Raw genomic sequence first — 22,158 nt, 5'->3', positions numbered from 1 at the left:
AGGCCGTAGTTTGAGGACCCCTGAGAGGGGCTCTAACTCTCCCTTCCTGTCTTCCTCAATTCTCCCAATCAATGTAGGAAGAACAGACTTTTCAAGTACCCATTCTTCCAGGCCGCCCCAAGTATTAAGGTCTCCATCTCTCTTTACAGACCATCTCTCTTCACCCATGGGTGTATTCATCAATGCTACCCTCCTATTTCCAAAGTAAGGCCTCCTTCCTTTTCCCCACATTTCATTCCCATGCCCTACTCCTCACCTTCTCCTCTGAAGGCTCTTCTCTTTCTAGTGTCACAGGGATAACCTTCCCTTCATTTCTAGATTTCTGTTTGACTCTGGCAGGTCACATATTCCTTTCTAGCTCCCTCCTCCCTTCCCCTCGTTTCATGAACATTTCTGTGGTGTAATGCAATATAGGCAGGCTATCAACAGGTTCTTGTTCTTTATGTCCCTTGTTTGCTCCTTCACTTTTACTTGAACCAGATTTTTACATATAATTAATGTTTGGAGAGATTTAAAAGGCTGTGGAAAATCAGAGGCAATGTCTAGCTCTCCATCTTGTTGCTCTTGTGCCCAAAGTTATTGATCTTTTTATCCTGATTTTTTTTTTTTTGCCCATCCCAATTGTTGTTCTCCCAAATACAATTTCCTATGAGCAAAGGATTATAGATTTAGAGTTGATACAGAAATTCAGAGACCCTTTAGTCTAATCTCTTTTTACAGAGGAGGAAAATTCTACTTTAATGCTCCAATAATTCATATAAGAAAGTCTTTTTCTAAGCAGGTGGGAATCTAGAGACAATATTTTTGTTGATAAACTCAATAATCACATTTACATAGCATTTACTATGTTCCAGGAACTGGAATAAGCAGTTTACAATTATTATCTCATTTGATCTTCACAACAATCCTGAAAGGTAGATGTAATTATTATCATCTATTTATACTAAATCAAACAGAGATTAAGTAGCTTTCCTAGGTCTCACAACTAGTCAATATTTTAGGCTAGATTAGATCACAGGTTTTCCTGACTTCTCACCCAGCAATCTGTCCAATGTACCACCCAGCTGCGTATGCATGGAAATGGCAGCAAAGGTCTGGGAAAAACCCCAGCATATATGTCTAACCTTACACATAATGTATTATTGACTTAGCCAAGACACATGATTTCTTCTAGTCACATACCATTTATCATGTTCTCTTGGTGAATTTAAGAGAGTTTGAACAAAATTGCATTGTTAAGTCTTCACTTAAAGGATTTCACTTAGATTTTTCAAAAAATCTTCTTCTAATTAAATGGTTTCATTAAGACACATCAGACATTGAGTGACAGTAATGATCAATCTTGGCTCCAAAAAAAAGAGATAATGAAAGATACCCATCTTTTAGCACAGAAGTGGGAACTATAGGACAAAATGTCATATCCATGAGAAGATGTTATTATTTACTGGTTGTGTTTACTTATTTTTTTTTTTGCTATATGAAAAGGCTAATTAAAGGGAGAGGGAGGGAGTGAATATTGGCAGATTACTGTGATGTGAAAACTAAAAACATAATAAAAAAAAAAAACCCTCATATTTTTAAAGCCCAAATTGTTCCTAGTGTTAAAAAATGTAGTATCTTATTCTAGATTTTCAATTACTTTTTTTGCTGAAAATATTTTGATTTATCTCATTTATTGTTTCTTCCAGAAAGAGACTTTTTTTAACTAAAGATAATTTTCGTAGAAGCCTAACTCCACTTAACATTCCCTACAAGTTTAAGGTAATATTTTTATTTAACAATCTAGGGGAAAATCCATAGGGGGGTTAGGAGAAAAAAATGCTTTACAAAAGAGAATGTCTACATCCCTGTGAATAGTTATTATCTTTGTTCTTTTACTTTTTGTTCAATTAAATTCAAAAAGAAATGTTCTTGGGTCAAGTTGCTTTCCCCTTATTGTCCTTTCACATTTACTGTGGGTCAGACTGTTTTGCAAGTAGGTAAAATGATTAATTTTTGTGATTGAATAAAATTATTGGATGTAGGCTTTTCTAAGTTTTCACTAAAAGAATTTTTGGGACAACTCTCCAAGAAGCCAGGATGATGAGGAATATATGTATTTCTTCCTGTTTCCATAATTTTGATTCTCTTCATTAAGTCTCTATATTTTGAGCTTTTCATGTCATGTGATTTGGATGTTATGAGTGGTCAGTAGGGCTACACCCATTTAAAAATGTCATTTTTAGTTTTTTGTTTGTCACATGGCTACTCTCTGGTTCTAATGGAATTTATATGTTGAATTTTTTAGCATATTTTGGGATTTGCATTTATAGTACAAAGATTTATTGTCATTTTAGCAAGATTCTGGCATACAATTCTGGTTATTTGATTAGCATATAATGTGTAGATATAAAGATATAAATTTTTGTAGTCTACAGTGATATGTGGCATAATTTCTACAATTTCCTTTTATATTCTGAATTTCTAATCAAGCCTGGAGCATTTTACATGACATTCTCCTAATTGGTGGAAAGAATGTTGATGCAACACTGTGTGATTCCATCAGGAGAATGTTGGTACTCGATCTTTGGAGAAGAAAGATGTTGTTCTTAGTTTTTTCTTAACAAGTATTTATTAAGTATCTCCTATGTATTAGGATGTGTTAAATGCCTTACAGGTATTAGCTCATTTTGGCCTTTATAATAATCATAGGAGGTAGGTGCTACTATTATCCCCATTTTAGTGTTGAGGAAATTGTGGCTAATAGAGGTTTAAAAATTTGCCTAGAGTCACACAGTTAGCAAGCGTCTGAGGCTGGAGCTGAACTTAGGTCAATCTGAATTCAGGCCCAACACTTTATCAATGATACTACCTTGCTATCAACTTTCTTCAACCTGGGACCTGAGGGATGCTGTCTTCAGAACTAATTCCACATATGGAAAGAGAAACACAGTCTTTGGAAACTTCAGAAACACAAGGAAAGCTGGATTATCAACATTTTCCTGACTGCACAAAATAATGAAGAATGAAATGGCCAGAACCAAGAGAACATTGTATACAGTATATTGTCTTAAGTACAACTTTTAGCAAATAAGTCATTTTAACTATTGTAAATACTCAAATTAACTATGAAGGAAAATATTATCTGGATTCAGAGAACTGATGAACAGAAGTACATATAGAATGAGTTTTCATATTAATATATATGTATTTATGAATATATATTGTGCGTATACATATATGTGTGTGTGTGTAATAGTAGTTATCTCTAGGATGGGATGGGAAGGAGATAAAAAAGGGGAAAAAGAAAGTCATATAATAACTTTATTATATATTTAAAGAGAATAGATTTGCAGGTTCATAGGCCATCCTTTTCTAATAAGTTATGAAAATGCTTCTTTTCTTTCATAAATTAAAAATAACAATAAACACAGAAAGAGAGAATAATTCTTAAAGATGTACAAATAAAGCCTAAGAGAAAACCAAAGCTTGGGTACAAACTCAAATTGAATTTTTAGAAGAAATGAAATGAATTTTAGAAGTTTTAAAATGTCTCTATAAATGAGATTATATGAAGAAAAAATTGGAAAAGAAATGAGAACTATGAAAGATTTAGAAAAGGAATTAACAGATTGGCATAAGCAGTACAAAACCTTCCCCAAGCAACAAATTGCCTGAGCATCAGACCAAATAGCCAATGATTTCATGAGACAACAAGAAATATTTAAAAAGTCAAAAATCTGAAAAAAAAAATAGAAGAAAATTTAAAGTATCTCACATAAAAATATAGGCCTGGAAAACAGATTTAAGGAGAAAAAACAATTCCATGACTAAAAAACAAACAAACAAAAAAAGAACATAAACATCCTATTTCAAGAAAATTTAAAATTAAAAGAGCCCAGATCTCTAAAAAGCAGAAGTGTCCCAGGAATATCATAGCCAAAATCCAGAGCTTCCTGGTTAAAAAAAAAAAAATTGCAAGCATCAAAAAGAAAGAATTCAAGGATGACAGAGCCACAGTTAATTGTGATTTAGCAATTGCTACTCTAAAGAAATGGAGAACTTGGAATATGGTGTTCCAAAAGAGAACAAAAAGGATGATCACTGAGAAAAAGGCCATTAGGATAGATGAGGTATTATTAGGAACTTTGAAGTCATTTTCAATTGAATGATGAGGTCACAGGTCATACTGCAGAGAGTTTAAAAAATGAGGGAAGAGAAAGTGGATGCGTCAATTATAGATTACCTTCTGTAGGAGTTTAGCCAGAAAAGTGAGAGGGGAATGATATGACCAGCAGGGATGGATCAAATGAGGATGAGGGAGACAAGGCTCTATTTGTAGGGAGAAGGGAAGCAGCCAGTAGGATGGGAGAGACTGAAGATAAGTGAGAGAACGGTGATGACAGAACAGCAAGAAAGGAGCTCTTCCTGGGCATAGTCTCTGGAAGCCCAATTTGGAGGGTAGAGCAACATCAGCAGCAGGGCAGATGGGGGGGAGAAGTTTTGCCCAGGGAAAGCAGCCTTTTGTTTTCACTGTACCCCCAAATATAAGTCATGAATCGTAAATGATAGACTACAGAGCTCAATGGGACATGAGAGATCAGTTAGTCCTCCCTCCTTTTATACATGAGGAAACTGAGGTCCAAATAAAGTTATAACATTATTAAACTCAGTATTTGAACTGAAGTTTTCAAATATTATTAGCCAAAAGGGTCATGAATATATGTGTCTAGAAAATTGCTTCCATAATTATGAATATGACTAATATGTATTATCTTTATTAGGTTGGAATTCCAAAAGTAACATCAGCTATTTTTTCTTCTTCAAAGTTATTATTAGCAATAAATGGAAATGTTTTTGGTTATGATTATGAAGATGATAGCTGGATTGCTATTCTAGGTATGTGTTTTTAAATACTTTTAAAATGCATTTGAACCATCCAATTTTATAACTATAGGAAATTTTATATTTTTAGGGATAAATTACTTTGCTCCTCTTGTTAGCAACCATTATTCTGGATGTAAAGCCTGAAAACAAAAGAATTAAAAAATCAATTATTGTGCTCTTATAGCACAGAACTGGCTAATTACTAAAGTTACAGATATATAAGTTATTTATTCCCTGCTTTGTTGGAACTCACATTCTAAAAGGAGAAAACAATACTTATAGGAGGGTTCATCTACAGGGAAGAAGGAACTATGCATCTTCTTTATTTTTTTATTTTTTATTTTGATAATAGTTTTTTTTAATTTTCAAAATACATGCAAAGATAGTTTTCAATATTCACCTTGTGAATTGCAAAACCTTGTGTTCCAAATTTTTCTCCTTCCCCTCCCCCCCATCCTTCTCCCCTAGACAGCAAGTAAATCCAATATAATAAGTTATAAAATTCCATATTCCATAAAAAACATGGATAAATGTTTTAAGAAGTTATAAATGAAAACTGACTAGGTCTTTTAGATCCAGATGGTAAAGTAAAATTAGAAAGAATCCACCAGTCACTTCCTGAAAAACCCATCTAAAAACTCCCAGGCAATATCATTGCCAAAATCTAGAACTTTGGGTCAGAAAAAAAAAGAAAAGAAATACTACAAGATGCTAAAGAATGCTGAATTACCAAACAAACAAACAATTTCCCTTCAAAAAATGGTTAGAATTATATAAAATCTGGAAGTGACTACTTTATCTTGGAACAAATATTCCAAAAGGGAGGAGACAGAGGCATATAGCCAAAGATAACCTGCGTGTCAGATTGCAAGAGAAAATGTATCTTTGATAGAATTGCTAAAGGATTTTCAAGGATTTCTGATGAAAATGGCCAGAGCTACATAGAAAATTTGAATATCAAACCTAGGTGTCAAAGGAAACCTAGAAAGGGAAGCATATTTGGGCAATTGGAAGGGTTTATATAATGATAAAGGGCTAACATTCTAACATTAACAGGAAGAGAAGAGACAAGAGTCCCTTCAGAATCCTAATGATTTCAAGGATCACAGAAGCAATTAAATAAGACAACTAGAAGATCTTGATAGTTTTGTTATATATTGATGATCTTAAGAGATGAAATAAAAGGAGGGGAAAGAAAGACATTAGGGATAAATTGATGAAGAAGGGGCTAAAATTTACTATTTCTCACAATTGGAATGCTAATGAGAAAGATGAAATAGAATGAGTAAAAGAAGTAGATATCACATGAAACAATCTTAAATGGGCACACATGTTTTGAAATGTATTAAACTCAAGAAAATAGGTGGGAAAATGTGGACTTAAGAGGGAAGGTAAGGTTGGGAAAGTAATAGTCATAAGGAAAAAAATCTTTTTAACTGTTCAGAGGAAAATTGTAGAAAGATTAAAGGGAAAAATAAAAACTAGTGATTGAAGTTAAGAAGAAAGGGCTAGGACAGTGAAATGGAAGCAAATTGCTTCAATGACAGATTGTTAGTGTTGATCACAATCCTATTTCACATCTTTCTACACTGGACACAAAAAGGATACAGAAAGAAAAAAGTAAAAGGATGTGATGAAAGAAAGTAGGCAATTAACAATAACCATGAATGGGATAAACTCATCCATAAAAAGGAGTAGGATAGGGGGAATAAGGAATAAGGAAACAATTCAGTTATATGTTATTTTCAAGAAACACATTTGAAACATGAACATTCTTATAGACAAAAATGAGGAGCTGTGAAAAATTATACATTAGCATACTCAAAGGAACAAGAATAGCAATAATTTCAGAAAATGCAGCAGTAAAAAAAGGACTTTGTTGAAAGAAGTAAATAGTGGAAACTGCATCAAATTTAAAGACACCTAAAAATGAAATAATACCAAAATTTAATATATATGCACAAAAATGGCATAGCAACTAAATATTTAAAGAGAAAAAAGATATAGAATAAAAATCATGATACTTGGGACCTCAATGTATCCTTTTCAGACTTAGACAAATCTAACAAAAAGATAAATAAGAATGAAGATAAGAATTAAAACTTTTTAAAAATTATATATGATAACTATCTGGATTTAATGAATAGAAATAGAAAAGTGTATACATATTTATCAGCTGTGCATAGCACTTTTAAAAATGTGTTAAAAGTATTAAAACCTCATAAATTAATGCAGACAAATTAAATATGCCCCTTATTGGCTACAATGAAGTAAAAATTATGTTCAATATGTGTCTCTGAAGAAAAAATTCATAATTGGAGACTAAATGTTTTCCTAAAATCAAGTTAAGTCAAATCAACAAATATTGTTCTAAGAAGACTTAGGGATACAACGAAAAACAAACAAACAAAAAATTGTCCCTGTTATCAAGGAACTGAGAGATTAATAAGAGAGATAACATGCAAACTACTATCTATGAGCAAGTTTCTATATACAGCATAAATTGGAAATAATCAACACATGGAAGGAACTAGAATTAAAAAAGGTTGGAAAAAGCTTCTTGTAGAAAGTAGAATTTTAGTAGGGACCTGAAGGAAGTTTTTTTTTTTTTTTTTTAAAGCCAGGAAACAGCAAGGAAGCTGGTGTAAATGGATCAAAAAATACATGAAATATAAGAATACTGAAAAAATAGGAAGTTGGCCATGTTATGAAAGGTTCTGAAAGTTTTTCATTTAATTCTGGAGATGTTAGGGAATCCCTAGAGTTTATTGAGAGTAGGAGTAGAAAGTGGGGTGGTGTGTGACATAGATTTGCTCTTTAGGATGGTGTGTGACATAGATTTGCTCTTTAGGAAGATCATGAAAGAAGGATGGACTGAAGTAAGGAGATAATTAGAGGCAAGGAGACTAACCAGGCAGGTTATTGAAATAATCCAGAAGTAAGATGGTAAAGTCCTAGACCAGGGTGGGGGGAAATAAAAGGGGGTGGCAGGGTCAGAAGAGAGGAAAAAAGAGAAACTTCAATAAGAAAAGTTGTGAAACTCAAATGGCATTGGCAACAAATTATGATAGGTGAGAGAGGGAAAAGTAAGGAATGACATCCAAGCTGTGAACCCCGGGGGACTGGGAATATAATGGTGCCCTTTAACAGTAAGAGGAAATTAGGAGAAGAGGAGAACATGGTAAGTTTAAGATGCTTATGAGACATCCAGTTGAAGTTATGTAATAGGCATTACAAAATCTACATAAAGATAATTAAATCATGGGAGCTGATGAGTTTGAGGAATATCCGTGGTTAGTGAGTACAATCTGGATGAAAATCCAGCAAATGAGACTGAAAAAAAAAGTGGTTAGACAGGTAGGAGGAAAACCAGGAGAAAGTAGTATCAGGAAAACTTAGGGGGAAGAAAGTATCAAGAAGAGGATGATTGATAAAGTCAATGATTGCAGATAAGAAGAAATTGAGAGGTAAGCTCCTTGACATTGGAATCTGTCTTTTCGCATCTGCAGCATTTAGCATAGTGCCTGCCATATAAGTTCTTAATAAATGCTTGTTGCCTGCTTGCCCATTTTGACTTGTTGTTCAACCATTTCAACTCAAGTTTCCTCTTCTCTTGAGCTGCTTGTCCCCCTAACCCAGGGGTCCTCAAACTTTTTAAACAGGGGGCCAATTCACTGTCCCTCAGACTGGTAGATGGCCGGACTATAATAAAAAACAAAAATTTTGTTTTGTGGGCCTTTAAATAAAGAAACTTCATAGCCCTAGGTGAGGGAGACAATCGTCCTCAGCTGTGGCATCTGGCCCACAAGACCGTAGTTTGAGGACCCCTGTGCATCTAGCCTATCAACCAATCTAGTCTTCTGAAGCCTCAGCCTTGGATTATTCCCACCATCTCCTGTCTTTCAAATGCAAATGATGGCTACTGAATGAAGCTGGAGAAAATCACAAAAGTCTCTTGCTGCAGCAGGGAAATCATTTTATACCTCCCTAATGGATTTCACTATCCCATTCAGCATCATCGATTTTCCAAAATTTTTCATTCCTCCTCAAATTTCCCATGGCTTCCCCTCCTCTCCACCTTTTCAACTTAAAAGCTTGACTCATGTTTCACTGAAAAAAAAAAAAAAAAAAAGACCATTTTATCTTCTCACCTATATTAGCCAAAAGCTTTTTGCTGCTGTCTCCTTCACAGTAATCTCAAATTAAGAGGGGGTTCTTGTCAAGGCCACCCCCTCTACATGCACAGGTGATCCCATTCCATCTTGTCTCCTTTGGCAGATTGCTTCCCCCATCCTCTCCATTCTGTCATTTCTTTTCAGTGACTACTGACTACTTCCCTACTGCATACAAAGCTACCCATGTTTCTCTCATCCTCAAAAAAAAAAAAAAAAACCCTTTACTCCATCCCTGCTAGGTATCTTTTTATATTTCTTTTAGCAGCTAAACTCTCTGGGAAGTTCATCTTAAAGTTGGCACTTCCCCTTCCTTCCCTTTTTTATTACTTTAGCTCTCAAATCTGGCTTTCAACTTCATCATTCAACTAAAATTCTCTTTTTCCAATGTTGTCTATAATTTCTTAATAGTTTAATAGCTGTATGGAGAGACTCAAGATTCTAGAGTTAAGTGGATTAAGGGGGAAGCCTTGAGAAACCTCTTCCTATGAAACAGAAGGAGCAGGAGAATGGGTAAAAGCTAAGTATTTTGAAGTAGAAAGAAGAGAGTAATAATAGCTCACATTTATATTGTATTGCTTTGATCCAGTCATTCAGTAAGGGAAGTAATATCAGCTTCTCACAGCTTTAGAGATAAACCAAAGTGATCTAAAGAAGATCAAAAAGCTTGTAAGAAGCAGAAGGAAGAGGCTAAATTTGTTCTCCTCCCATGTGTGTTAATTTTGTCTTAGATGGAAAATTAACTAATTTTTTTTTGGGGGGGCGGGGGTCAGTTGGGCTTAAGTGATTTGCCCAGGATCACACAGCTAGGAAATGTTAAGTGTCTGAGATCAAATCTGAATTCAGATCCCACTGACTTCAGGATTGGTGCTCTATTCACTGCGCCACCTAGCTGCCCCCAAAAGCAAACTATTTGAGGGGGAAAATACCATGTTTTCTATGTGCTTCTCTAATATGACTTTCAATATTGCACCAGAACAGAAACTACAGGAAGCCCTAAGGAAACTGTGTTGTGAGTTTTTTCTTCTCAAAGCACAGCCAGGTGATCAAAGTTCAGATCTTTTATTATCTCCAATATAGCCCGGTTAGCTTAGAGGCCTATCTCTCTGCTTGGTTCCAAGAGCTCTTGCCGCTTTGTCCTTTGCTTCTGCCTCTGCTTTCTTCAGCATCCAGAGCCAGCCCCACTCTTCATGTCATTCCGCTGAAATCTCGACTTGTAGCGTCTTCACTCTGAAGAACTTCTTTGACTGGCCCATTGAAGCTCTATTTATGCTCCCAAAGAGCTTCAAGGGAGGTGTGAACTCATTGAACTCCAATGAGTAAAGGTGTGAACACAAGCCTTGTATTAATTAGTTCTACTTAGTACCTTGTTTCAGGTTCTGCCCAAAACATCTTCTTGTAAGATTAGATCAACTCTAATTAGTTAGCAGTTAGTAAGGATTCCAACAAAACTGGTTAATAGATTAATTCTTGCTCAAAAGAAAGGAAAAGGAGATAGTGGCTTAGGGACCTGTTCCTTTTCTGTCTGACTTGCTCGTCCTTTTAAAGCCCAGGTCAAATGCCACTCTTCTCCCATGAAAATTTCATTGAAACTTTTTAGTCAGCATTCACTTTCTAGAGTATGCATGGCCCATGCTGTGGGTCTTTCATACACTTATATTATCATGTATACTTTTTTAAAAATCATATTTGTATATGTATACATCACATATTTGTAAATGTATATGTCACATCTCTCTTTTATTGTGAGCACCTTGAAATTAGGAATTGAGTTTTGTCTAATCTCTTTTGATAACTAATTGTTGAAAGTGCTTTCCATTGTTTTTTGGGCATATTTGATGCACTCCAGAATCCTATGTGAGATTAACTACCATTCTCCTCTTTCTCCTCAGCGGGGGTGCTGAGCTCCAGCAAACAAGTGGGTTAACATCTTAGAGCTTTTAGGTGAAATGCAGACTAATATTATCCACTGTGATACTATATTAAAGTATTATATTGTTATTAATTGTATTATTATTTTATTGCTTTAATTATATTTATTATTATTAACACTATTGTGAAATATTTGTTATCATTGTTAAATTAGTATATTTATTGTAAATTATTTATTATATTATTATTAAATTAACGGACCTATCAAAAGCAAAAGTATTCAGGCAGAAACTGCTTTAACTCTAGTTACACATATACATGTCTGGCCTTAAAGAGGTCACTGGAAAGCCTATTTTAGCAATAGAAGAAATATGTATTTTATTTAAACTTTAAAAATTTCGGGTTTCAAGTTTATATCCTATTTCCCTTTCAGACACACAAGAACAACTTGCAAATATTTATGCAGAGTATTGTTGCTATAGTGATGATTACTCTTGCACAGTAAGTACAAGACCTTCATTCTTCATTAGTATGAGACCAACCAACTAAATGATCTAGCCACACATCTTTCATTAGTTTTTTCATTTAGCAAATAATCACAAAATCTCTCTTTGATTCAAGATGCCAGGACAAAGCTAGGATAGAACTACAGGCTGTTTTAAAGAATTTTACAGTGAATAGGAGGGGAACGTTTGAAGAGATCCCTGTGAGCCTCAGAAAAGTTCACCAAGAGCTAAGGAAATGTCAGAACAGAGTGCCAGAAGTCTGAGGAAAGAGGGACCTTGAAGCCCTGTGGGGAATGTGAGGAAAGTAAGAGCTCCAGTATGGAACAGGGGGTACAGGTTTGCTCAACACTGAGAAGGCGCCAATGGAGATTAATCAGTAGGAAGGGAGACATGGTCAGGCTTTGTGGAAGATTTTAAATACTGAAATCACAAGTTTATAAATTATTCAGTAGACAGTGAGAAACCCAGGAAGCTTTGGGAGTGGCAGGGTCAATGACATTAGCAAATTACTTAGGAAGTAGCATGGTTGATGGCTCGAGATTATTAGGCTCTAGAAGAGATACATAGAGAAATAAAACAATGGAATTACCTGATATTAACATAATCATATCTTTTTGTTCCTCCAAATAACTTTTTTTCAGTCTATAAGTAATCTTGTTTTAGTATATACCACTGGAGAGCATATATCTAAAGCACACGTATACTTGTCAAACAGTCTGGGATTTCACTTTGAAAAATTAGAGTTACCACAAATGGTATGTTAAATTGGGTGAGAATTCAACTTAATTTAATTCCACAAATGTTGTTTACTTGTTGACTTTGTGCAAGGGATTTTGTATTAAGAAATTAATCCTCAAAAAAAAAAAAAAAATCAAAAACAGTCTCTTAAAGAGATTACAATTTAATTGGGAGGAATAGAACATGTATACTAATAATTTCCTTGTTTTCAATTAACAAAAATCTGTTTTTTCTTCCTATTACCTCTTCCATTGGAGGAAAGGGAGAAAAACTTTGTACGTAATATATCTGGTCAAGCAAAACAAATTTCTGACTTGATCATGTCAAACAGCATATTGCACATCCTTTGACAAAACCAGAGCACATGTTCCACTGGAAGGGGACATGAGTGGGTTCAGTTCCATGGATCATGCTCTCATCTAAATCTGTTCCTCTCTGAGGCAACTAGGTGGTCAAATGGTCAGAATGTAAGGGCTAGAGTCAGCAAGACCCAATGATCCTATACCTAAGTGGATCTTTTAAATTAAAATACTGTCTTCTATGCCTTGAATATATTCAAGATGTCTTTCTCTCCCAGAACCTTATATACAGATTTTGGTCTGGGATTGATTTTTTTTTTTTTTTAAGTAACATATCAGAGTCTTGTTTTTACCTCCCTCACCTCCTTTTTCAGTTTTAGTAAGATACCTGGAGGTCTTCCCTATCAAGACCAAAATTCTTCACTACTTTACAAATAGTTTTATGTATCCCTTTGCCTTTTAGCAATTCTATTGTTGGAAGTATTCGGTTATCTTCCTTATATTTGACCTGCTTGTTTATATCGCTATATTTAGTGCTTTTATACAAAATAGATCCTTGAGATGAGACTTTGCTTCATTTTAGCAGATTGGGAAATTTGGAATTAAATTATAAGTGTTAGTGCATATGATTCATATTTAGGCCCTTATGTTGACACTCTTTAGTCATTTATTAATATTTTTTTCTTTTAGAAAACCCTTGATGGAATTTTGGAAGGTTTCTTTTTCTTTCATTCCATGTCCAAATATGCAATGCTCTTAAGGACCGGTAAAGTGGTGAGTTTCTCTTTAATTGAAAAGATTCATTTGAATGTAATTGGAGGCAAAGCAAATTATTCATAATTTTGCATCTGTACATTTGTTTCATGTTAACTTTTGAAGGATGAAACTTGTTTCAGCCATGGTCTTGTGCTTCCATGTTCTGGTTCGCATAGGCTGGGCCCAATCTTAGGAGCAGCCTAAAAAATAACTATTTCTTTGTTTTATTATGCTCCCACTCAAAATTTACTCTTGGAGAATCTCCAGAGAAAGCTTGTATCTAAATCTCCAAGGATGTGAGTGTAGAGGGACCCAGATCTCATTCATGCACTCAAAGTAATAATGCAAATTTAAGCTATAGAATAGCTTTTATTTTGCCCCAAAGAAAATGCAGAGGGCTCAGAGAGAACCATGAACAATTATGGAAAACTGGACTTGTTATAGTTAATAGCTTAAAAGTACCCAGTATAATTCTTTACATTCATTCTACTTTCTACTAGGATTCCAAAATCAATCAGTCAGTAAACATTTATTAAATACCTTCTATGTGCCAGGATCTGTGCTAACATGCAAAGAAGGGTAAAAGTTCCTCCTTCCCAGGAGCTAACAGTTTAATGGGGAGGATGGCATACAAACAAAACTAAACAGACAAACTATATATCCCATTGAGGGGAAGGAAGAAATAACTTTGTACCAAATATGCTTGATCAAGCAAAACAAATTTCTGACTTGGTCATGTCAAACAGCAGATTACACATCCTTTGACAAAACCAGAGTACATGTCCCACTGGAAGGGACCAGGCAGAGTAGGTTCTGTTCCATGGACCATGCTCTAATCTAAATCTGTTCCTCTCTGAGTCAAGAAGGTGGCCAATTGGAGGGTCTGAAGTCAGCAGGACTCATGGATCCTATACCTAAATTGAGCTTTCTAATTAAAATACTACTTCTATGCTTATCTACTACATTCAAGATGTCTTTCTCTTCTAGTCACAATTACAGTGCTAAGCACACAAAGAAACAGTTTTTTTCCTTCCCCTTTCTGTTTCCTTCCCATTTTTCATTTTCCTTTCTCCTTCTACTTCCTTTTCCTCTTTCCCTTCTTCCCCTTCCCCTCTTGTTCTATCACTTCAGGACAATTTTCTTTAATTATTTTTTGTATCATTTTTTTTCCTCATAGTTTTGAGGTAGTCCAATTATCCTTATGTTTTCTTTTCTTGATCTATTCTCTTGACCTATTATTTTCTCTTGAGATGTCTCACATTTTCTTATGTTTTTTCATTCTTTATATATTGTTTTATTATTTCTTGTTCTCATAACTTTGCTGGTTTCTCAGTTCCAATTTTCAAAAAATCATTTTCTTCTTTAAGACTTTGGATCTCTTTTTCTTCTTGTTTTTCTTGGATTTATCTTGTTTGTTTTTAGTTTCTTCAATCTCATTTGATTTTTAAAGTCTTTTTTGAGTTCTATGAATTCTGTAAATTCTTTTTGGGTAGATTACCATTTAACATTACCCTTTGGAGAAGGAGAAGCTTTTTTTTTTTAACTTCAGTTATCTTTCTCTGAAGATGAACCCCAGTTTTCCCTGTTCCCTTAGTAACTTTCTCCTTTGCTACAGCAGGGGATAAGGGGAAGGGTATGCAGAAATCCAGAAGAGCCTATTTAGAGAGCCCTTCTTGCACTGTCATTTCAAGCTTCTGGTTCACAACAACAAAGGTCTAGCAGAAATTTTTGGCTTCAGACAACATCTTTCCCTCTCCTTTTATTTCTGCTTCCAGTTTGTTTTGATTCTCACTAATGTCATCCAAATTTCATGATTTTCTAAAAACAATTAAGATTTTATGTTTTTTCTTTCTTTCAGGGAAGGTTTGTTTATACAGAACCCCCTCTAAATGAAAGCTGGGGAATGCCTTTTGAGATGTCAGGACATATTAACATCATAAATCTTTCAGATTTAAAAGGTTACTTGATTCTCTGGGATGAAAAACACCTGTTTTTCACAAATAACTGTGGTGAGCTATCATAATAGTAATTCTTTAAAATGATAGATTCTTTGTAGTTATGATGACTATATTTTCTAGAAAGAAATGAACTCACCGAAATTCAAAAAGAGTTTCTAGTGACATCTCACAGATATATATTTTTTTCTTCTTGACTGACTTGATGGATTGATTTGGTAGGTGATGGTATAAACAGAGAAGCAGTATCTTCCTAAACTCAAGGAGTAGAATGACTTGACAATTTCAGTTGCTAATGAACAAATAACTTTTGGGTGTCAGGGAAATGCCATTCAACTAAACAGCATTTAGTCAGTGCTCCCAAGGAGCAAGACACTATTCTGGGCAGAGGGAAAATCAACAGTAAAACTGTCTCTGGTGATGGTACTAACTCCCTGGAGCTTTCCTTCTGGGCTGCTGGTGGTTATGTGCCCCTGAGCACCATAAAATCACAGAATCTGAGAGTCAACAAGAGCTTGGGCAGTTATCTTGTCCAGTCATGTTTATATGAAAGTAACAGCCACTCTGACAGACTAGACCAACGCTGCAGCTGCTGTGGCCAGAAAGCAGGTGTTCCCAGCTTCCACTCTGGGAGAGCTTCTCCTGACATTCCCTGGAATCTGCTTTGTTACCACTGCTGACTGACTGACTGATGCCTTTTTAGAATACTTGAACAGAACACAGACATCATGTGCTGCTGGATTTTTTTCTTTTCCAGGCTAACCATACCTAGTTTCTCCAACTGATCCTCATGTGTCATGGACTGGCAGCTGATAATCATCATTGTTGCCCTCCTCTAGCTACTCTCCAGCTTATTAATGTCTTTCTAAAACTCTGATACTCAAGACCAAACCCAATGTTCCAAATGAGATGTGAAGAGGACATATTACGGTGATACTGTGGTTATCATTTTTCCTTTTTGACTACCACATTACCCTACTGACTAATATCTACTGAATTTGTGGTCGACTAAAATCCTTAGATCCTTCTCAGAACAACTAGTATCTATCCATACCCATCCCAACTTATACCAATGAAGTCGTTTTGGGTTTTTGTTTGTTCCTTTTTTTTTTTTTAAACCAAAGCGCAATACTTTTTAAAAATTATTATTTCTATTGCATTTCAACATACTAATTTCATCCCAGTGTGCTAACCCAGGGGTTAGGTAAACTGTTTCCTGAGGGCCAACTATGGCTAGATGCCTGTTTTTATATGGCCATATTGCTAAGAATGGTTTTTATATTTTTAAATACTGTAACCCAAACTAATATCTCACCTGATGTCATTTAGGGACAAAATAGATAAACGATTTAGTCATAAAGGGCAATATAAGCTAATTAAGGGTATATGGAAGAGTATAGTATTAGATCTATGGAAAAGGAAAGAGTTTATAATCAAAGAAAATATAGAAAGAATCATGAGAAGTAAAATGAATCATTTTGATAACATGAAATTAAAAAGTTTGTAACACAAACAAAACCTTTGCAGTCAAAATTAGAAAAGTAGGAAAATTTCTCTAATAAAAAAGCCTTATTACTCAAATATATAGCAAACTGAACCAAATATATCAAATCTATAAAAATAAGAACCATTCTCCCATTAATAAATGGTCAAATGCTACGAACAGACAATTTTCAGAAGAAGAAATAAAAGCTCTCAATAATCACATGGAAAAATGTTCTAAGTCACTATGAATTAGAGAAGTGCAAAATAAAACAATTCTGAGATACCACTTCACACCTATCCAAAATGTTAGCCATTTCAGAAAAGTAAAATGACAAATGATTAAGGGGATGTGGAAAAATTGGGATCCTATTGAACTATTGTGAACCAATCTAACCATTCTAGACATTTTGGAACTACACCTAAAGTATTAGAAAACTGTGTCAAACCTCTTTGAACCAGCAATAAATACTGTTTGTATCCCAAAGAGATCAACGAAAAAGTATATGCAAAAATATTTATAGCAGCTCTTTTTGTGATGGCAAAGAATTTGAAATTGAGGGGGGATACCTGAGGATTGGCTTGAGAAATGCTAAGCAAGTTGTGGTATATGGTTGTGATATATAATGTGATGGAATAGTATTGTACTATAAGAAACAACAGGCATGATTTCAGAAAAACTTGGGAAGACTTCTATGAACTGATACAAAATGAGCAAAACCAGGAAAAAATTTTACATAGTAGCAGCAATATTGTAAAAATAGTTAACTGGAAAAGAATTAGCTACTCTGATTAATACAGTGATCTAAGACAATTCCAAGGGACTATGATAAAAACTGCTACCTACTTCCAGAGAGAGAACTGATGAACTCTGAGAACAGATTTAAATATATTTTTAAACAAAGTTTTTTATTGTTTGGTTTGTTTTGTTTTTTTTGGCAACATAGCTAATATGGAAGTATGTTTTATGACTTCACATGTATAATTGATATGAAAATGCTTGCCTTCTTAAAGAAAGGGGGAGGAGCAGGAGGAAAAGAATTTGTAACTATTTTTTTAAATGAATGTTCAAAATAAAGAAAAAATTCAAAAAAGGTAAAAAAACAAAACAAAACTTCTATCAGTATGGAACTCTTTCCTCAATAGTAGAGATCAATGCCCTCCTTCTACTTGAGTAATGGGGCAGAGTTGCTGAGAGCAGAAGGAAGGAGAGATGTCTGGATTTTCTTTGGGTTTCTTGAGTCTCATTGGGAAACTTCTTGATTCCAGCTTCAAGAGTGATGATGGATGATGATGGAGAGAAAATTCTGGGAAGAAACCAATGTGAGAGGAATTGGCAGCTTCTATCTTACTCTTATCCCCAACTTGATTCACTGGAAACTTCAGCTAATTTCCCCTTCTATGAGATCAGGAACTCTCTTTCTTGATTAAGCTGACTTATTTTTCGCCAAATGGGAGAGCTCCCTCACACTGAATTTTTGGTATATATCTGGTATATATTGATCTCCTGTCAAGTTAGAGTTGAACGGTTAGCAGCAACTTCTAAAGTTTGGCCAGCTAATCAATTCAGAATCTGTTTGACTTTATAATCAATTAGGCCACAATCTCTAAATCTTCTTCACCAATAATGTTCTCTATCAAACCTTTTTTTAAAAAATCTAGGTAAACTATATCCATAGCATTCCTCATATCTATTCCTTTAATAATCCTGCCCCCATTCTGCAAAAAAAAAAAAAAAAAAAGACTTAGGCACGATCTGTTTTTAAGAAAATAACTGTGACCTTTTGTAACCATTGCTTCCATTTTTAAGATGCTGATTCTTTTTTCAACTTCATTATCCTATAGTGTGTAGATTGTATGTTCTTCCCTTCTTTGAAAATCAAGATAACAGTTGCCTTTTTCTAATCCTATGATGGCTTTCTTGTTTTTTTTCCCTTCTCTTTCAAATATCACTGATAGGGCAGCTAGATGGTACTGTGGATAGAGTACTGGCCCTAAAGTCAGGAAAACCTGAGTTCAAATCCAGGTCAGACACTTAATACTTCCTAGTGATATATATATATATATAAAATCACTGATAGCATCCCAAAAATTCTATTCTTTTTTTTTATTCGTTTGTTTTTTCTGGATCCAATAATGATTCAGATTCATTGAGGACAGCTCAATGGTTTCTTATTATTTCTATCTTTATCTTGGTATCAGCTTTCTGTCAATCATTTTTTGTCATTTCAGGGCAGCAGTGGATAGAGCACCAGCCCTGAAGTCAGGGAGACCTGAGTTCAAATTTGACCTCAGACACTTAACACTTCCCTGGGCAAGTCACTTAACCTCAGGAAAAAAAAAAATAACTTTTTTTTGTTATTTCCAAGGCAAAAGTCATTTTACTTTGAAGAGAAAATGGAAGGAAAGTAAGAATCTGCCTTTTCTCTGTTTTCAATTATTACCATCCCAAAAGCAAAGGTTCTGTTCCTCCTTTGAGCTTCCTCTTTCTCTCCATAGATCTGGGGGTAAAAAAGAGAGAGAGAGAGAGAGAGAGAGAGAGAGAGAGAGAGAGAAAGAAAGAAAGAAAAAAAAAGTTGTTGGTTTTATCTTCCTTCTTTAGCCTCAATTGACTCTGAGCTTTAGCATATGTTATTTATAGTTTTTAGCATTTGTTAATTTATAGGAATATGACACATTCTTAGATTCATTTTCTCCTCCTTGGCCTTGTTTCTTGCTTCTTTGTGTTTTCTTTTTTTTTTAATCTTAAAGTTGATTGAAGAATTCCTTATCCATATATATTTACCTCTTCAGAAAAATCCATTTTTTCTTTCCCATTGGAATTGTTTCCCTTTGTGCATACCAAATTTTTTTTCTAAGCATCTCCCAGCAATCCTGGGCTGAGTTCCCCCAAAGCATTTTATCCCATGAGACCTTATGTTTCTTCTGAACTCTTTAAAATCTGTCTTTACAGAATCTAGTATCAGATTCTCCCCAGATTTTATCTTATCACCAACTTTAGGGAAAAAATGGTCTCTTTCATCCAAAATTGCTATCACTTCTCAGTGAACCAATTCCTCCCTGTTAATGAAAATCAGATTACATCAAGAAGTGTTCATTGAGCTCCTACTGTATGATTCAGAATAGAATTTTCCTTTGCTGGTTCTCCACCTTTTGAAGGATGAAATCATAATTAAGGCAAGTCAAAAAGTTATTAGTTGTTTTGTTTTTGGCACAGAGAACTCTAGCAGATGTCTGAATAATCAAAGCTCTCTGTTGATACTTTGTAGTACCTTTGTTCCTGTCTTGTCATGTTTCCCAAACCCTTCATCTATTTCCTCTTTTCTGTCCAAGTGATCTGAAGTATAATCAGATAACAAAAATCACCTCTTTTTCTTAATCCAGAAATTCTTTGCTTGTTATGTTTTTTTGTACCTCCCCCATCTCCTGTTCCATTTCCTCAGATGAGGATGCCTTCTTTTGGGGTGGGGTGGGGACAGGAAATCAGGGTTAAATGATTTGTCTAGGTCTTACAATTGTGAGTGAGGTCTGATTTGAACTTGACTCTAGGGCCTGTGATCTATTTACACTGTACCATCTAGCTGTCCCTATGAGTATACCTTCTTCAAAAAAAATAATAGTAAAATAAAAATAAAATTTTTTTTAAAATCTAAATTTACACACACACACACACACACACACACACACACACACACCTCACACCTTTTCCATAATCACAGAATCCAGAGTTTCTATGTGAAACTATGAATTTCCATTTAATACCATTTATTTTTTTAAAGTACATAATGTCCCACTTGTCTGTATTACTTCCTAAACCTTCTGTTCTCCTCTGTACAGTTAAAAATGTCACAATGGTCCCTTTTTTTGGCATCACTAATACTAATTTTATTTTCCTTTATGCTTTTCTCCAGTTAACTGAGAGTAAGAAAGGGGAGGGAAAGATAATTTTTGAACAAGAAAGCATAATCAAGCAAAATAAATCCATACAGTGGGTTTGTTTAAAAAAAAAAAAAAAAAAAGCATGGTGGTGTGTAATATTCTCTCTAAAATGTAATCTTCTCTCTTTGGAGTTTCTTTGGGGTCTCTGAGAGCAGCTTTCGTTTCAGTTCAGTAATCACAAGTACAGCCAGGGATTAAAGACCAAATCCTTTATTGTTGCTTTCCAAGTCTTGTCTCCTTTCTTGCAGCCCGGTTAGCTTTCTTATAGTCCAGATCCTTTATTACCTCCTTCCTGGGGTTGGACAGCTTTCTGGGGAGCCTTTCAGTCTGGCCTTGTTTCCGGGAGCTTGAGCTCCTGCCTGCTTTCTCTGGCTTCTTAATCTCCCTGACTGAATCCTGGCTGAGGCTCCTAGCTTATATATGGTCCCTTATCAAAGGTGTGAATCTTGTAGAACTATAGTAACTACTAAATACATGTATTGAACTAGAGAACTGTTAAGAACCAAGCTAAATAACTATTGTCTCTATCAATTCCCCTGACTTACCACCTTGTTTCAAGTTCTGGCCCATAACAGTGTTGCACCTTGTTTCCATCACATCTCTGTTAGGAAGTAGATAATGGGCTTCATTATAGAATCTCTGGAGATATGATTGGTCAATAAGATTGTGAGTTCTAGAGGACAGGGGCTTTCTTTTCCCCCTTTTTGTATCCCCAGTCCTTAGGATAGTACCTGGCACATTGTAGAGGACTTAGTAAATGTTCACTGACTCTTTGGATCAAAATTCTTAAGTCCATTTCATATAAAAGTAAGGTTTATCTGGTGCTTACTTCCCCATCTCTTTCTTTTTTTTTCTTTTTTAATCCTGATAGTTCCACTAACTTTTAAAAATTACTTTTTGTTACAGTCTTTTATTTTCAAAACATATGCATGGATCATTTTTCAACATTGGTTCTTGAAAACTTTGTGTTCCAAAATTTCCCCTCCCTTTCTCCCACCCCCTCTTCTAGCCCATCCCTTTCTTCATGTTTTTATATTCTTCTGATGCACTTCAGTGATGAGGTTAGAATTTGTAACTCTTTTTACCTTTCTATGCTAGTGTATTCCTCTTGTAAATACTTAAATGGCACTTACCATATGATCTCATCTGATCTTCACAGCAACACTGTAAGGTAGATGATGGTATCCCTGAGGCAAACAGGATTAAATGACTTGCCCATGCTCATAGAGCTAGTAAGTTTCTGAAATCTAGCTGAAACTCAGGTTTTCTTGACATCAGGCTCAGTTTTGTATCAACTTCTTATTGTATGGTATGTTTTCCTTTCAAAAGTCTAAGAATTATTGGGGTACTTGTTTTTCAATTAGACCTTGCCTTATATAAATCTCTCAGTAGGAGCATATCAAAATCAGCACTATACAATCACCTCATGTCTATGACAATCTTTTAAAAATCACTTCCCTGGGGCAGATAAGTGGCACTACCAGCTCTGACATCAGGAGGACCTGAGTTCAAATCTGGCCTCAGACACAGTACTTCCTAGCTGTGTGACCCTGGGCAAGTCATTTAACCCCAA

General features: G+C 34.9%; 1 protein-coding gene across 1 annotated transcript in view; it reads left to right on the top strand.

Moving 5' to 3' along the window:
• The window catches only part of CATSPERD (cation channel sperm associated auxiliary subunit delta), a 135,698-nt gene that overhangs the window by 33,139 nt on the left and 80,401 nt on the right, over positions 1-22,158 (top strand). The window contains exons 4-9 of the mRNA XM_051971797.1: positions 1,689-1,761; positions 4,764-4,878; positions 11,344-11,411; positions 12,058-12,171; positions 13,144-13,227; positions 15,068-15,218. Of these exons, the coding sequence (XP_051827757.1) occupies positions 1,689-1,761; positions 4,764-4,878; positions 11,344-11,411; positions 12,058-12,171; positions 13,144-13,227; positions 15,068-15,218 (605 nt within the window). The remainder of the gene's footprint in view (positions 1-1,688; positions 1,762-4,763; positions 4,879-11,343; positions 11,412-12,057; positions 12,172-13,143; positions 13,228-15,067; positions 15,219-22,158) is intronic.

The sequence above is a fragment of the Antechinus flavipes genome, chromosome 1 (assembly GCF_016432865.1).
Source record: "Antechinus flavipes isolate AdamAnt ecotype Samford, QLD, Australia chromosome 1, AdamAnt_v2, whole genome shotgun sequence".
Classification (NCBI taxonomy): domain Eukaryota; kingdom Metazoa; phylum Chordata; class Mammalia; order Dasyuromorphia; family Dasyuridae; genus Antechinus; species Antechinus flavipes.
Note: the sequence above shows the minus strand (reverse complement) of the source record. Positions and strands in the feature narration are given on the sequence as shown.